Source organism: Protopterus annectens, chromosome 2.part0 (genome assembly GCF_019279795.1).
Source record: "Protopterus annectens isolate FY-2018-M chromosome 2.part0, PAN1.0, whole genome shotgun sequence".
In the NCBI taxonomy this organism is placed as follows: Eukaryota; Metazoa; Chordata; order Ceratodontiformes; family Protopteridae; genus Protopterus; species Protopterus annectens.
This window is the reverse complement of record NC_056728.1, coordinates 348,018,148-348,035,496: the sequence shown is the minus strand read 5'-3', so window position 1 is coordinate 348,035,496 and position 17,349 is coordinate 348,018,148. Positions and strand designations below refer to the sequence as shown.

Genomic DNA, 17,349 nt, shown 5'->3' with positions numbered 1-17,349 from the left:
TAGCTGGAGAAAATTCCATTTTCAGTAGAAGCCCGGGGAGAAAAGCTCCACAAAAATAAGTACATAGAGACAAAAAAATGAAAGCCATGTATAATATGATGCCTGAAAAAATAACGTGTGCAAGTTTGTTGGGCATTTTTAAGAGAGATCATGTCAGGTTCAAGAGGATTACAGTTAAAACTGAAGTAGCAGGGCTACTTTCAAATAGGCTTATGTGAAAAGATAGAAGGGTTGAGCATTCAGCCATTATTGAGCAAATCAGCATTTAGTTGTATAGCTTGCTGTTAGTCTGCTGAACTCATTGTGCTTTTTATCTGTTATAGCCAGATTAATCCAGCAATATACAGGTTGTGTGTGTGTGTGTTTTGAGTTTGTTTCTAAACAAAAGTTTACCATATATACAAATATGTTTGCATTCTAGCATTTCAGGGCTGAAAGTTGTCGGTGAGAGCATTTCTCCAGCCTTTCACTTGCAGCTAGCAAGAAGTCTTGGATCACGGGAGAGTGATGTCAGACTACTTCAGGACATTGTGGAATATGTGAGTACATGACTGTTGATTTCATTTTAGCCTTCAAAACTATTACAGAAAATGTGCTGTGCCTGTACTTTGTCTACTTTTCACTGTAAATTCATAGGACTGTATGCAGTCTAAGCAGTATCCTACCACTTGCTTCAAAATATTTTTGTAGTTTGTGTAAATGTATTTTTCAGAAGATGCTGTTCAGTTTGTCAGTATATCTTTTACTTTGAAAAGTGATGTAGTAATTTATAGCCTTTTGTAAACTGACCTTATGGCTTCCCATGCATTCTTTGAATTATCCTGTTTTTGAACCCACTGCTTTATAGATGTTTTAAAAAGTACCCCCTATTTACACTGCCTCTGGGAAAATATGCATTGTCTCTGTGTCAGTCTTCGTAGCCGCTTAACTTTGTTTTCCTCAAAACACAACTTTATTGAAATTTCACAAATTGTTGCTTGAGCATGCATTCAAAATGTATAAAAAGATTAATGTTTCAGATTGTTAATCTTACATAAGCAGGAGTCAGTTTGCCCCAACTGGCCACCTTTGCAGTCATACTGGTCAGCAACATTGTGGTGTTAATTCAGTGTTGTAGACAGCAAGTCAGCAGCAACCACACTACTGCCTTCCAATGCCAGCTGAACATCCCTTGACTGCTCTTTTCCAACCAGAGAATGCACATGTTGATGCCACATAGTCATGTACTTCCTCAGGGCTTTGCTTTTCACACATCATGTGCTTATATTTGGTACTATGAAATTCCACTCCCCTTAGTTGTTTTGTTTTAATTATTACTTTTTTGCTGAATGTATTCTGTAGTGTGTATCTGAGTGTTTAATGTATAACCTGTACATAGAATCTGTTATGTGCTTGCCCATATTCCATCTTGTCCTATCTGATCTAGAGTCTTTTACGGGAAGCATGGTTCCCTTTAATCTTTGACCTTGTTGGAACTACTTGTCACTGCAGACCAGCATGACTGCTCTGTTTTTTTGTTGACCCACAACTGTTACATGGATTTCTGCAAGGCCTGTTGCATAGATTTGCAAACTTTGATAAACTGCAGTGTGAGATGGTGGACACTGTCCATCTTTATAATCAAAGCCAATGGCTTGGCCTTCAGATGAACTTATTTGGTTATAATTTCTTGTTTTATTATCAAATTCAGCCATGTGAAATATCCTAATAATGCTAGCTCTTTGAATAACATGGGAGAAGTTACTGACCACATTCTGAGTATTTATTGATTTCTGTATTTCTCCCCTTATTGGAGGATGAGTAACCACATAATTATTTCTGTTGTCATTCAAGATTCTGTATGTAGGTTTATGACATGGTAGGTGTTGTAGAGAGATAAACATTAGGAAATTTTGATCTCTTCCTCAGGTTTGACCATGTCCCTTCACCAACCTTTTTCGTGTAAAAGTATTTGGTTATGTGGATTTGTCCTGAGGGTAGTACTATTACTTTAAGAGACTAGCTTTGTAACCCCTCAAGCGGATTGATTACCTACACTCCATGGTGTCCTTTACTCCCAATGCCATAAATGACTAACTTGACTTGGCATCATCTCACTTTGTCCATCAGTACTTCCTCATTCAGTTATGCCTGCTGTTGGACACCTACAAGGCTGAAAATCAAATAGTGATGTGCAGATTCTTTTTTTAATATTGGGAGACACCACCATGTTAAATGACATGGGTTTAGTTATGCTTGTGGATGGTCCTGGGTTGTGTCCTGTGACTGACACTGGAGATCTTAGTATCTTCCTGGGATTAAAGTGTCTCTTCAAGCTGAACATTATCCTGCCCTTAGGTGAAAAACATATTCCTTGTGCACTGCTTACCACATCATTGGCATTGTTGGATACAGCCAGTAACATGGTATGTATTCTGGGTTCATACTGTGGGTTCATAGCAGCCCTTAATTCCTGATTAAGAGCTGGTCAGACCTTCTGTTCAAGGTGTTTTATCTTTCCCAGTCTGCAGTCTGGTGGAGCTAGGCGATGTATTTTGATAGCGTAATTTTAAGGTTATCCAACTTCTATCCTTTTTTTTTACAGGTTGGTCCACCACCTCAGATGCACCCCTCCTTAATTAGGTTATCCAAGTCCACATAAAAAAAAACTTTTATAGAAGTGAGATATATAGACCTTCAGTACCTAACTTTAGAATATTGAAGGCCAAAAGCATGTAGCATTGTTTGTCATTTTGTTTGGCCTTAATAACTGTTAAGCTATTAATTCATATTCCTTTAAGAACTGCCTCAGTTATGGACTCTGTAGCTGAGTATATTGGCAAGTTGGTGGGAAGATTTGCTAAATCCTTAGCAAGCTGACTCGTGGCACATTTTTGTCTGTTGAAGACAGGTACTGCTTCATAGAATCAGCCCCAGGTTTGTTGTTTACAACTACATCCTTTTGAGTATTTTTGTAACTTGAGGTCAGTTTAGCTTACTGCAGTGTTGGAATGCAGTGGTATTCCTTTACCATAAGTTTAGTTGTACCTCAGCACTTTCTCTCTCCTTTACGTCAGAGCTCCCAGTCATTGACTTCTATGAGAAAAGCTGTGCATTCCCATTGCTCATTTGATGCTGGCTGTCTTAGTAGTGTTTGCTGCTGCCATATACATGCCCCCACTCTATTCTTCTAGTGTTTAGCAATAGTCCTGCAAGAGCATATGCGGCCTTTCTTTGTTAGTATGCTCCACACTTGATTATAGTTGTGCTATAATTCAGTCCTAGGAGTAGCACTGTAGTTCCAGGTGAAAGCTTTTTAAACTCCCCTAGACTGACAGCAGAAGTGCTCTAGAAACCATGGACTTTGTCTTTACCCATTTTCAGGGTTGAAGACCTCGGATATCCTCTCAGAAAGCACTTTGCTTTCTAAGAATGACAATCCTGATCCATTTAGATGGAAGTTTTGTCATTATGGTAGAAAGGATTTATTTGTCTAACTCATACAGAGGCCATCTGTATGGTGCTTGACAGTAACCTTTATTGCCATACACGAGCCAGCTAATTCATTTCATATAATTACTGTCACTGGGGACTGTGATATTGCGACACTACCAGTACATATTTCTTAAGATCTTACCACTCCACTTTCTAGACTGTTGGAAATGCACTGTGTAATTAGCCTTGTGGATAGAAACAGTACAGTTTTATTTGCCCTGTCTTTAACAGAAGCATAGTCATTCTACCTAGTTCATCCTCTTGCCGCCACAAACAGTAGGGCAGAAGAACATCTGTTCTTTCCCAGCTCATCACCAGTGGAGGATCCAAGGTATTCAGCGTTAGGGTTCTGATTGTATAACTTATTTCTCTGTAGCAACCAAAAAGGTATGAAAAGTGAAGGTTGCCAGTGCTTGATGTAACCTCAGCTTCCTCTGTCTGTTTGCTCATAAAAAAACAAGTCCTCCCCCTCATGTATACTGTGAACTCATTGCACCCTTTATCTATTTAAAAAGTCCCTTGTCTGGATTCTTTTACAGTGTTCATCATGTTGACCACTGCTGGAGTAACCTTAGCTATATGGGTTATATCCTGCCAAGTATATAACAGCTGACCAGTCAGTTTCTTAAGCTGCAGGGCACCTTCCAAGCACCCAGACTATTGGGCGGCTTGAAGTAAGCAGACCAAGAAGACAGGTTTGGGTGCCAAGTCCTTCAGAGTTTTCCTACGTTGAAGAGAGTGCTTCTCCTCAGGCTTTTGACGATCAGTAGTCAGCTTGCTGTTCCTTTGCTTGACAGGTAAGACGTCTTTCTATTCTCATGTTACAGTATTCATAACCTTAGGGAGTTGCTGCCTGCAGCACCGGACATCCGGCCAGTATACCAAAGTCTTTCATTCAGGGGTTCATGCGACGTAGAACACAGGGGGCCATAAACTAACAGCTATAACTGTGATTTCTGTACGTACTCAACTCAGAATTTTTCTGCTGTAGTGAGAATCAGACGCCCATCCGCCAGTTCAGTATTATGGCTTCTGCTCAACATAGTCTATCTGATTTCGATGATCGTTCTCTGGCTGTCCGCTCAGAGATAAGTACCCTTGTGGGAATTTCTTTGCTTACTTGTTTTGTATCATACGTACATGTCTTCTACTAAGGGAAGGTGTGCTTGTGGTAGGCAAATCCTATAAGGACACACACAAGCAGTGTTTAGTTTGTCTGGGGAAGGCTCACTATTACAAGGCCTGCAAGATCTGTCAATCCTTTGTTCTGAAAACCCTAAGATACTGTGTAGTGGCTTTAAAACTTTATTTAGAAAACCAGCACCTCTGATGTTTGGCATCTGAAATGGAAAGTGGAGCAGGCCCTTTTGATGAGCCGCTTAGGAAGAAGGCCTAGAAAGTTAGGCCTGATGCGTTGGCTGTGCCTCAGTTGTCTGGTGATGTCCTTCAAGGATGTATCTGCAGTCATCACATATGGGTTGTCCTGCCTCAGGCAGCCCTTCGGTCGGCCGGATTCCAAAGTCTGGGTCTGGCTTCGGCTGATGTCGCACTTTCCCCGACGTCAGAGCGTCTGGGGTATAAAAGCACCAGCCGACGCCATCTTCCTCAGTCTTTCTTGCCGCTGGTGCCAAGCAGAAGCAGTTCAAGTGCCGGTCGGCCAGCTCCTGTGATTCAGCTACCAAGACTTTGAAAAGCTAAGTACCCGTTGGGGACTTTCTTGCCTCAGTCGATGTCAGATAAAGTTAATAATTGTTTAACTTGTGGGGAAACAAATACCTCATAAGGATTTCCACTCTTACTGCCTCCCCTGCCTAGGCCCAGACCACGGCGCCTCGGCCTGTTCAGCCTGTGCTTCCTTCAACCGACGAACTCTTAGACGCCGGTCGGAGTTTGCAGAGGAGTTTTGGGGCTAGTTTTGCTTATAAGATGCCGCCGAGACTCGACTTCGCATTTAGTTAAAAACGGAAGGACAAGGACCGACAGCGGACCGGTTCGGTTTCGCTGAAACCACGGTCAGGCCTACCGCGAGTGTCTCGGTCTCGCTAAAACAGAGTCCTTGGTACTTCCTTACCAAAACCACACAACCTACCTCGCCCCGAGGCCCCGGCCGAGTCGGTCCTTGGATTACCTATTGAAACCGGTGTCCAGGAACCTTCCAACACCATTCCTTTAGATAAGTCTACTCCTGCACGTGGTGCAGCCAGACCCCCTGCTTCCATGTCCATTAAGGCTTTCTCTAGGGCTAAAGCTGCTAAACTTACTAAGGCTTTGCCTCCCAAGGTTTCCTCTCTGAGACCTTCTACTAGCTAGCTCTCAGATTCTTACCCTAGCAGAGGATCTGATCTCATTAATTAGAAGTTCCCAACCTCATCCGGACAGGGGCTCTCAACCACCTCCAGACAAAAGGCCCAGGGTTGAGCCCTCTGATCCCCAGTCCTCAGATGAGTCCACGGATGGCTCTGCTCTGTCAGACCACCAGGAGGAGGCTTATTCGGCCTACGAGGATTCTGATGCTGAAGAATCTATTCCCTCGGCCTCCCCTCCTGAAGAGTTTTCCTTTGGAGAGACATTACACTCTGAGAGAACATTTTCAATGACAGGGTCAGGAATTCCCTGATTCCAGAAAGAGATTAAGGACCGTTTTACATTTACCTCAGCATAGGCCCTTAGCTATACCTCCTGTTTTGAATGTCATTGATGATGTGTATTCTGATGCTAGTACTGCCCCTGACTCTCTCCGGCTCCTGCCAAACCTGATAGGTACTACAGGGTCCCGGACTCGCATCTACACCTGTACAAAGGCCCACTCTGCTGACCCAGAAACTATTTCCCAGGGCCCAAAAGGGGTTGCAGCTACCACAGCTAGAAATCCTCTACCCTCTGAAAGGGAGTCCAGAGCATTAGAGAGATGGGGTAAGAAAGTGTATACTTCTGCAACTCTTTCCATGAGGGCATTAAATTGTCAATTTCATATGATACAGTACCAAGAGTATTTACTAGATGAATTGCATAAGAAACTGTCCTCTTCTGAACCCCTTGATCGCAAATCCCTTCAGGATCTGGTGCATAACTCCCAGCAGGTTAGTAACCATTTCTTGGATGCATTGGAAGCTTCATGTAGATCAGCTATGACAGGTGCAGTTATACGTAGGCATGCCTGGCTGAAGGAACAATCTCTGCCAGACCATGTTAAAGCTAAGCTTTTGGATGCTCCTATGGAAAAGCAAAAATTATTTGGTTCCACGGCTCAAGAGGTTTTAAAGAAATTTGAAGAAAAGGCAAAATCTGTGCAAACAGTTAAAGACTTTCTGCAAGTCCAACCACCGAGATTCAGCAGAAATTGGCCTACTAAGAATTGGTCCTTTCCGGACTCAGACAGATCTCAAAGAGGCAGGAATAGGCGTGCCAGAGGTAGAGGGCAAGCTAGAGGCTCCTACAGAGGCCATCAGTGGCAGTCTCCCAACCAGAGAGATAGTGCAGGAACTACAACTGCTACACCAGGACAGACACAATGACTTTATTTTGACTGCACCGACCAGGGCTCAATTAGAAGCACCTTTGGGCAGAAAACTTTCTTTATTCTCAAAAAATTGGCACTGCATTACAAGGGATACATGGACACTGCAAATAATAGACAAAGGATACAGGTTCCATTTCCACTCATTGCCAAAAAGAAAAGGCATGCCAGACCTGCCACCAAATCAGAGGGCAGAGGCTTTGAAGCAAATTACCAACTTAATGCAAAGGAAAGCCATAGAAAAGGTACCTCTTTCAGAACAAGGCCAGGGATTTTACTCCAGATTATTCCTTGTTCCAAGGAAAGAAAATCAATGGAGGCCTATTCTCGACTTGTCCGCACTGAATACCTACCTCATTGTGCCAAAATTCAAAATGCTGACTCTACAGCAACTCCTTCCCATGCTGGGCAAGGGGTCTTGGCTGGTGACTCAAGACCTCAAGGAGGCATACCTGCATGTCCCTATTCGACAAAGCTGCAGAAGATACCTCAGATTTCTTGCAGGGTCAGAGCATTATCAATTCTCAGCATTACCCTTTGGTTTATCTAATGCGCCCAGAGTATTCACGAAATGCCTGGCATCAGTAATTGCACACTGCAGACTTCAGGGGATTCAAATCTACCCATATCTGGACGACTGCCTAATACAAGCGGACAGCAAGCAAACTTTGTTAAAGGACTTGGACTATGCCCTCCACCTGTTACAGGCCTTGGGATATACAGTCAACATCCAAAAATCAAGACTGGTTCCATCCCAAAGAATAACTTTTCTGGGTGCGGATCTAGACACAACCACCCAAATGGCCTTTCTCACAGAAGAAAAACAAAAACAACTACCAGTTTACTTCCAGAATCTGACAAGACAAACTCAGCTGACTGCAAGGAAAATCCTGCAGGCCCTGGGTTACATGGCATCTTGCATTTTTCTGATTCCGCAAGCAAGACTGCATATGAGAAAATTACAGTGGTACCTAAGAAGTTTATGGACACAGCACAGTCCCAGCCTAGAAACTCTGTGACCACTCATTCCTTGCCTTCAAAAGGAATTTCTGTGGTGGGCTCAAGCCTGCCAGTCGAACAGCGGGTTGCCCTTCAGCAAGCCAAGAGCCAACCAAACCATCACCACGGACGCCTAGACTCAGACCAGGGTTGGGGAGCACACATGGAGGGCAGATGTATCCAAGGGCTATGGTCACAAAGAGAGCTGCATGCACATAAACCAAAAGGAAATGCTGGCAGTGATACACGCAATCGAGGCCTTCAAACCTTTCCTTCAGCAAGGCCACCTGCTCATAAGGACAGACAACACCACAGTTATGTGGTACATAAACAAGCAAGGAGGCACCCATTCCTACCCTCTTTGCAGACTGACAATGAATCTATGGGAATTTGCTTTGAAACTCAACATACAGCTACAGTCCCAGTTCGTGCTAGGAAAGACAATACACTGGCAGACAGCTTAAGCAGAACTACAATGGATGCACACGAATGGATGCTGCACCCAGACATCATCTTACATCACACAATCATGGGGAAGGCCGAAATAGATCTGTTCGCTTCCCCTCAATCATCAACTGAAGAAATTCTGCTCAAGGACATACCACCCACAAGCATGGAAAGTGGACGCTCTCTCTTTCAGCTGGAAAGCTCTAACAGTGTATGCTTTCCCACCTCTCCCATTAATGACCAAGGTCCTACTGAAGATTAGGACAGAGCAGCCCAGAGTAATTCTGATAGCTCCAAACTGGCCAAGACAGCACTGGTACCCACTGTTAAAGAGCATGTCACAGACGAAACCATGGCCTCTCCCCCTATGGCCACTCCTACTGACGCAGCACAATTTCAGGATTCTGCACTCCAATCTGAAAACCTTGCAGCTAACTGCCTGGAGAATACCATGACTCCTCCTCAGGATAACCTATCCCAGAGAGTGAAGGATATTATTATGGAAGTCACGCCTTCCACAAGGAAGGCATATTCAGCAAAATGGAAAAGATTTCACACCTGGAACACAGCAAAGGGCCTAGATGTGACAGTGATGAACATGGCACATATACTGGAATATTTGGCAGAATTGTTCCACAATGGCCTGTCTTACTCTTCCATTAAGATACATGCCTCAGCAATCTCAGCAGAATACAATGTTAATCCACCTGTCTTCTATCATCCTCTCCTAAGACAGTTTCTAAGAGGAATCAAAAACATTAATCCTCCAAGGAAACCACCTCTACCTACTTGGGACCTGAATTTCGTGTTGGAAAACTAACACTTCCTCCCTTTGAACCAGCAGCATCGGCAGATCTACAGTTTTTGTCTTGGAAAACTGCCTTCCTTCTGGCCATAACCTCAGCAAGAAGAGTATCTGAGCTACAAGCTTTAATGGCAGTGCAGCCATTTCTTATCTTTCATCAGGACAGAGTTTCCTTGAGGACCAATCCTACATTCATGCCAAAGGTGGTATCCAGGGTATCTTTGAACCAAGCTATTCACTTGCCTACATTCTTCCCACAACCACAAAATAAAGGGAGAGACTTCTGCACACCCTGGACATACACAGACAACTGCGCTACTACTTGGACAGAACTAAAAGTTACAGAAAGACTGACCAGTTGTTTGTAGCATATGCTGCTGGGGTACAAGGAAAAGCAATTTCCAAACAGACAATTTCAAAATGGATAGGAAATTGCATTCGTTTTTGTTGCTCCTTTCATGGAAAAACTGTGCCAGCTAACATTAGACCTCATTCCACGAGAGCCACAGCCACCACCACAGCCTTCCTAAGAGGGGTGGCTACCAAAGACATTTTAGAAGCTGCTATATGGAGCTCCGTGCATACATTTGCCAAGCATTACAATTTACCTTTATACTCCAGATCCAGAGCAGGTTTTGCTACGGCAGTCCTGCAGGGTATCTTAACTACACCATCCTTTACTTAGTACCTCCACCCCCAGATTGGCTATGGTATTCTACCCATATGTGATGACTGCAGATGCATCCTTGAAGGACATAGTACAGTTTTGTACCTACCATAAATGTAGATGTCCGATAGGTATGCATCTGCAGTCAGGTTTACCCTCCCTCCTTCCCCTCTGTGGTATTCCTAGGGTGCTTAGCCCTCTATTAGCTAGCTGGGGGAATCTATTATGGTGTATTTGTTTGTATATACATGTATATATATTTTTGCAAATGTTTGGAATTTTATTGCATTTCTCCAAATTTAGCCTTCCTAGAGGGCACCTGGCATCTGGGGCAAGAAAAACAGAGGAAGATGGCGTCGGCTGATGCTTTTATACCCCAGACGCTCTGACGTCGGGGAAAGTGTGACATCAGCCGAAGCCAGACCCAGACTTTGGAATCCGGCCGACCGAAGGGCTGCCTGAGGCAGGACAACCCATATGTGATGACTGCAGATGTATACCTATCGGACATCTACATTTATGGTAGGTACAAAACTGTACTTTATCCTTGAGGCGGATATCAGCCCAGGATCACTCCGGACGCCAGATACTGCACAGCACCTGGGAACCGAATCAGAAACCAGCTCTGCAAATACCCAGAGTACATCCACTGAGGTTTTTCAACCATCACACCCTGATGGTGAGGGGGAATCACGGCTTCGGAGGGCCCCGCTTCTACTTCAGTCTTGACAACCACTATAACATCGGCTCCTAAGCCCACATCTGCTCCCTCTTCTCCTTTTAAAAAGGAAACCAAAGCAGAAGCTCACTTCAAAAGACCCTTCTCCTCCGTGGGAGACCTTTTCCCAAACTCTGTTGAAGGCTTTTCAGGCTCTTCAGACCCAGATCCCACAGACAGGCGTACCTGTTGCCCCTCAGGAATTCTCTGAGGAGGAGTCTTCCTCCTCAGATGATTCCTTAACTTATTGGTCTCAGTTGGATTCACCCAAAGACTTTGTTACCCCAGAAGAAGAAGAATCTCTCACTCCTAATTTCCTGGAGAAGATTTTTCCTTTGGGGATACCATTTCCCTGCTTAGGCAACATTTCAAATGGAAATTATCAGATGTCTCCGAGACAAAAAAGAGATACTTTGAGGCTCTTGCAGGTGGAGCAGCCCTCATAATCTGCAGTTCACCCCTTGCTTCCTGCATTTCAGGATGCTTTTTCTGCTGCCACACAAAGCCCAGAGTGGCAGCCTCCTGCTTCCAAGTGGCCAGACAGATTTTTATAAAGTGTCTGCTCAGGAGCAGTACCTTTTCAAAAATCCTCCAGCAGATCCTGCAGTGATTGCTGTGTCATCAGATAAGTCCTCTAGGCAACTTCCTTTTCCCCTACAGACAAAGTAAATTCATGGATAGGTTGGGGAAGAAAGTTTATACTTCTTCCACTTTGGCCATTAGAGTTATTAATTATCAGACACATATGGCAAAGTTTGCCTTAGATTCCCTAACCAAGGCATGTAACCTTCTGTCAGAGGTTCCAAAATCCCCTGTTAAGACTCAAATAAGTACCCTTCTGTTCACTGTTTCTCAAGTGAGCAGACACTCCAAGTGCATTTATGATGCTGTAGAAGCTTCTTCTAAGTCAGCTGCTTCTATTTCTGTGTTAAGGAGGTTTTCATGGCTGAGACTCCAGCGCTTACCTGTGGATGTTCAAGCTAAATTGCTATATGCACCTTTGGACAACAAAGCCCTGTTTGGAGCTGCCTCTGCTGAGCTACTTAAGTCTGTACAGGAAAACGGTAAAGACTTGCAAAATTTAAAACATCTACTAGTCTCACGTGTTCCCAGATTTCATAGAAATTATCCTCAAAACCTAGTTTTCTCAAGAGACAGTCCTCTCACCCCTCTGCTACTCAGTCCAGGGGACGCAGACATACCAGAAAACAGTCTGCTCCCAGGGCTTTAGCCACCTCCACTCCATCTTCCTTTTGGAGGCAGCCAGACACAAGCAGTGCTCCTCCACTGTGACTCTCCTCCCTTAACCAGAGCCACTTCCCTATCCTCACACCTTGCCCTATCCTTACCCTCGTGGCAGAAAATCACCTCAGACAAGTGGATGCTTTCCATCATTGAGAGGGGATACTTTATGACCTGGTGAGCTACCCCTCCCTTACAGGGATTACCACAACCCCGTCAAAATCAGCTCCCACTCCTACCACCTATCCTCAGCCAACTTCTATCTCAGGGTACTATAGAACCAGTACCAGAGGATCGGTTAGCCAAGAGATTTTATTCAAGGATATTTCTGGTCCCAAGAAAAGATGGTCCTTGGAGACCCATCCTCGTCTTATCCCACCTCAAGCTCTTCCTCAAAGTGCCTACCTTCAAAATGCTAACTTTACAACACCTCCTTCCCCCCCTCATACCTCAGCAAGTCTTCATGGTCTCCCTGGATCTGAAGGATGCATACCTTCATATCCCCATCTTTCCCCCTTACAGAAGATATTTACGTTTCTCTGTGGGTTCTTCTCATTTTCAGTTTTCTGCCTTACCCTTTGGCCTTTCCACAGCGCCAAGAGTCTTCACAAAGTGCTTAGCCCCAGCCGTTCCCCACTGCAGATTGCAGGACATACAGATTTACCCCTACTTGGATGACCTTCTTAATTTGCACCAGGATCCACTCATCCACTCCCAACACTTGGACATGGTGTGCAGGTTCCTACAGAGTCTAGGTTTCACACTAAATGGACGAAAGTCTCAAAAGACTCAATCCCAAGACATTGTGTTTCTCGGGTGCAGGATCAGGGCAGACTTGATGTCACTCTTTGTCCCTCCACACAAAATAGAGTTTCTTTCTCAGTTCTTCAACTCCCTGCTACCTCTAGCATCCATCACAACAAGGGAATTTCTCAGGATACTAGGATACATGGCTTCCTTCATTCCCATGATACCTCTTGCCAAAATGCACATGAGAAAGTTTTATTGGGTCTTGAGAAACTCTTGGAGCCAACACTCTCACTCCTTGGAAACAAAACTACCCCTTCTTCCATGCTTAAAGAATGAACTCTCATGGTGGATTGCCTCCATCTCCCTGAATCAAGGGGTACCATTGCAGTTCCCCCCACCCAAACAGCATCTGTACACAGATGCGTCAGATTTAGGCTAGGGAGTCATCCTTAACCATGCCAACAACCGGCACAAAATTTAGGGGAAATGGTCTATTCAAGAGAGGAAGGACCACATCAACCTGAGAGAGCTAAAGGCCCTATTCTTGGGCATGCAGGCCTTTCAACAGATCCTTCTGACAGGCACCCTGCAGGTCATCACAGACAAACATGACTGTCCTGAGGTACATAAGCAAGGGGGGGGGGGGCAAATTTTACCCCCTCTGCAGTCTGGCAATAAAGAGTTGGTCCCTGGCAGTAAATCTCCAAATTCTCTTGCAGGCAGTCTACATACCATCAGAAGAAAATGGGATAGCAGATGCTCTAAGCAGAACATTATCATCCTCCCATGAATGGATGCTCCACAGGGAGGTATTTCTGAATCTAATTCACAGGTGGGGTATTCCTCAGGAAGATCTGTTTGCCTCCTCCCAGAACAAATAGATGCCTGTCTTCTGCTTAAGGCTCCCTCGCCCACAGGCTTGGAAAGTGGATACCTTCTCCTTTTCTTGGGCGGGAATGTTCCTTTATGCCTTTCCCTCCATTTTCTCTGATTCACAAAGTCCTCCTGAAAATACAGGAGGACAAACCAAAAATCCTGCTGGTGACTCCCTTCTGACCCAAGATGGCATTGGTTTCCCCTTCTCGACCTTAGCCTGGACAGTCACTACAGGTTACCTCACCGCTTCGACCTACTCACACAAAACAGGGGATCCCTGATTCACACCCACCTACTCAACCTCAAACTGACAATGTGGGTGATAGAGTTCTGATCCCCTTTAGGCACCTATACTCAGAGAACGTACTCGCTGTCCTACAGGAGGCCAGAAAACCAAGTACCAGGAGAAGTTACTTATCAAAGTGGAATAGATTATCCCAATGGTGGCTCAGGAAACAACAGGATCCTCTTCTAGTTTCTGTTCCACTGGTTCTTTCTTACCTGTGTGAGTTGCTACATTCGAGGTTGACCTAGTCTGCAATAAAAGTACACCTATCTGCCATTTCTGCTTGCCTTCCCTTAACTCCTCCCTTGGCTTCCAGACTGAAAGTCAAGCTGTTTCTGAAAGGGGTCCTTCATATAAAACCTCCGCGTAAGCCTATCCCCCCTCCTTGGGACCTCATTTTTGTGCTGGAATAGCTTATATTGGCATCTTTTGAGCCAGTCCACCCCTCCGCCCTTAAATTCTGCACATGGAAAACAGTTTTATTACTGGCCTTTAATTCTGCCAGGAGGGTCTCTGAGATCCAAGCCCTTATGGCTTCTCCTCCCTACCTTATTTTTCATAAAGATAGGGTTTGTCTCAGAACTAACCCTTCTTTCATGCCTAAAGTAGTCAACAACATTTCCTTAAACCAGACCTATTAATCTACCTGTGTTTTGCCCTTAACCACAGAACTCCTCAGAAAGGGCCTCGCATTCCCTGGATGTTCACAGTCAACTGAGGTTTTACTCAGATGAGACAAAATCTGTCAGACAGTCTGACCAGCTTTTTGTCTTATTCTGTCTTAGAGCCCTTAGCAAAGCAGTGTCTAAACACACTATTGCCTATTGGATTTCTAAGGCTATAGCATTTTTCTACTACTTTCATGGAAGGCAACTGACTTCACCTGTCAAGGCCCATTCCACTAGAGCAGCTTCCTCTTCAGTAGCTTTTTTCAAGAAAGTTGATTACTCCTCTATCCTACAGGCTGCAACCTGGTCCTCTGTACACACCTTTACCAAACATTACAAATTGGACCTGATCTCCAGGGCTAGAGCAGGGTTTGCTAGGTCTGTCCTGCAGGGCCTCATTGACACTGCTCCCCTTCCTACCTCCCATGCTTCTTCTAGAGAGCTGTGGTACTCTCCCTAAGGTTATAAATACTGCAACATGAGAGTAAAAGGCCATAGAATAGTTGTGTAAGAACTTACCATAACCATAGATGTCCTTCTCTTCCATGTTGCAGTATTCATTCCCACCCACCACCCCCCTATTGTCCTTTCTTGTTTGGCCATTTTCATAACACTGCTGGGGTATGCCTAGGATACTGAAGCTTTAGCTCTTTCCTACTGCTCCTGGGGTCTCTTTCTGTCTTTGCGGCAGCCAGTTTCTCAATTGGGTACGTGCAGATGTCACAGTTATAGCCAACATCAGTTTATGGCCCCTGCATTCTGCAATGTTCATCGTGTTTCACTGTTGCAGTCATTACAATTGGGTTATCCTGCTGGCAGGCTACCCGCAGTCGGCCTGAATTCCAAAGTCCTGGTCCGGTGTCGGTTGCTGTCGCCTCCTCCCTGACGTCACTGCGCCAGGGGTATAAAAGATGCAGCCGACGCCATTTTCTTCAGTCTTTCTTGCCGCGTGGTGCCCGAAGCAAAAGCAGTTCGCAAGTGCCGGTCAGCCGACTCCTGAGATTTTCAAGTTCGAATTTCAGATCCGAAGTCTTCATTAAAGCTAAGTACCCCATTGGGGAAACCTTTTTCTTGCTCCAGACCAATGTCAGAAAAAGTTAATAATTGTATTTCTTGTAGGAAGCAAATACCTCATAAGGATTTTCATTCTTACTGTATTCCTTGCCTAGGCCATGACCAATGTTGCTAGTTGTCGGTTTTGTGCTAGATTTAACCAACGCACTATTAAGCGTCAGTACAATTTTGCATTTCATTATTTTGGCAGAAGATTTAATTATATAATGCCGTCGGGACAGCCGACTACCGGAATTTATAAAAAGCACAAAGAAAAAGAAAAGGACAAGCATCTGAGGTCCAAAACTGACGACGAGGCTTCTGCTAGGACAGTCGCCGGTTCTCAGTGAGGCGATTTCGCAGCCCCTGACGCCTGCTACCTCAGAGCCACAGGCCGCTTCTGACTCCCACGTGGAGCGGACTAGGCCGCTGGAAACTCAAGATATTGGACCCTTGGAAACTATTCCCTCAGATGGGTCCGGGGCCGCTGACCAGGCATCGGCTTCTGAGGGTGTTTTCAAGCCTACACAGTTATATGTGAAAATGACTTCAGCTACAAAGGCAAAGACTAAAGCACCTCTAAAGACAAAGAAACAAGTACAACACTCCCCTGGACAGGCTTCCATGCCTAAAAAAACAGATGCTTAAAATGGCCGAAGACCTAATTACTTTGATCAGAGGTTCCCATCCCCCTCCTGATAAGAGGCCTAGGCAAGAGACAGAATATGAATATTCAGATCAGGTTTCCATTTCCTCTGATTCCTCTTCTGAACAGGAATACTCTCTTCCTCCCTATGAGGATTCTGATGCTGAAGAATCTATCCCTTCAGCCTCTTCTCCTGAGGATTATTCATTTGGGGAGACCCTGCGTACTATGAGGGAGCACTTCCACTGGAAGAGCCAAAATTACTCAGAATCTAAGAAAAGGCTCAGAGACTTCCTTTTACTACCTCAGCACAGGCCCCTTGATATTCCTCCTGTTGTAAACATTGTATATGGTGTATTTTTAGAGTCCGGTCTGACTTCTGACTCTCTACCACCAGCTCCTGTTAAGCCAGACAGATACTACAGGGTTCCTGATTCTCATAAATTTCTTTATAAAAACCCTGCTGCTGACCCAGAAACTCTCTCTCAGGGTCCCAAAGGGGTCAAGGCTTCCACTGCAAAAAACCCTATCCCCTCTGATAGCGATTCAAGGGCCCTGGACAGATGGGGGAAAAAGATTTACACTTCTGCTACATTGGCTGTAAGGGCTTCAAATTGTCAGTTTCATATGCTTAAATATCAGCAATATCTTATGTCACTACTTAAACAGAAAATGTTGACAAATTCTGAATGTGCAGAAAACAAAGAACTGCAGGATTTATTTCATGCAGCTGAACAAGTGGGAAAAGCATACTTTGCAATGTGGTTTTGATTCTCTGGAGGCCTCCTGCAGGGCCGCTGTTATGGGTTCTGTCTTTAGGAGGCATGCTTGGTTAAAGGAACAGAATCTGCCTGATCATGTTAAAGCAAAATTATTAGATGCTCCATTACAGCAGAATACCTTGTTTGGTGTTAAAGCAGAAGAGGTGTTGAAGAAAATGGAGGACAAAGCTAAATCTATGCAAACAGTCAAGGATTTCTTACAGGTACAGTCTCCCAGATTTAGCAGGAACTGGCCTACAAAGAATTGGTCCTTTCCAGTGTCAGACAGGACATGAAGAGGCAGATACAGACGCCCCAGAGGCAGATCCCAGCCCCAGGGCTCATACAGGTCTAAACAGTGGAGTGCTTCTACCTCCAAAAGCGGAGAAGATAAATCACAGCCATACAGGAAACAGTCTCTATGACTTTCCCCTGCCAGC

At 44.6% G+C, this 17,349-nt stretch overlaps 1 protein-coding gene across 1 annotated transcript in view; it reads left to right on the top strand.

Annotated features, from left to right (window-relative positions):
- SPTLC1 (serine palmitoyltransferase long chain base subunit 1) overlaps window positions 1-17,349 on the top strand; it is a gene marked incomplete at its 5' end in the record, with an annotated part of 1,612,539 nt that overhangs the window by 1,478,790 nt on the left and 116,400 nt on the right. The window contains one exon of the mRNA XM_044060319.1: window positions 422-539. Within this exon, the coding sequence (XP_043916254.1) occupies window positions 422-539 (118 nt within the window). The remainder of the gene's footprint in view (window positions 1-421; window positions 540-17,349) is intronic.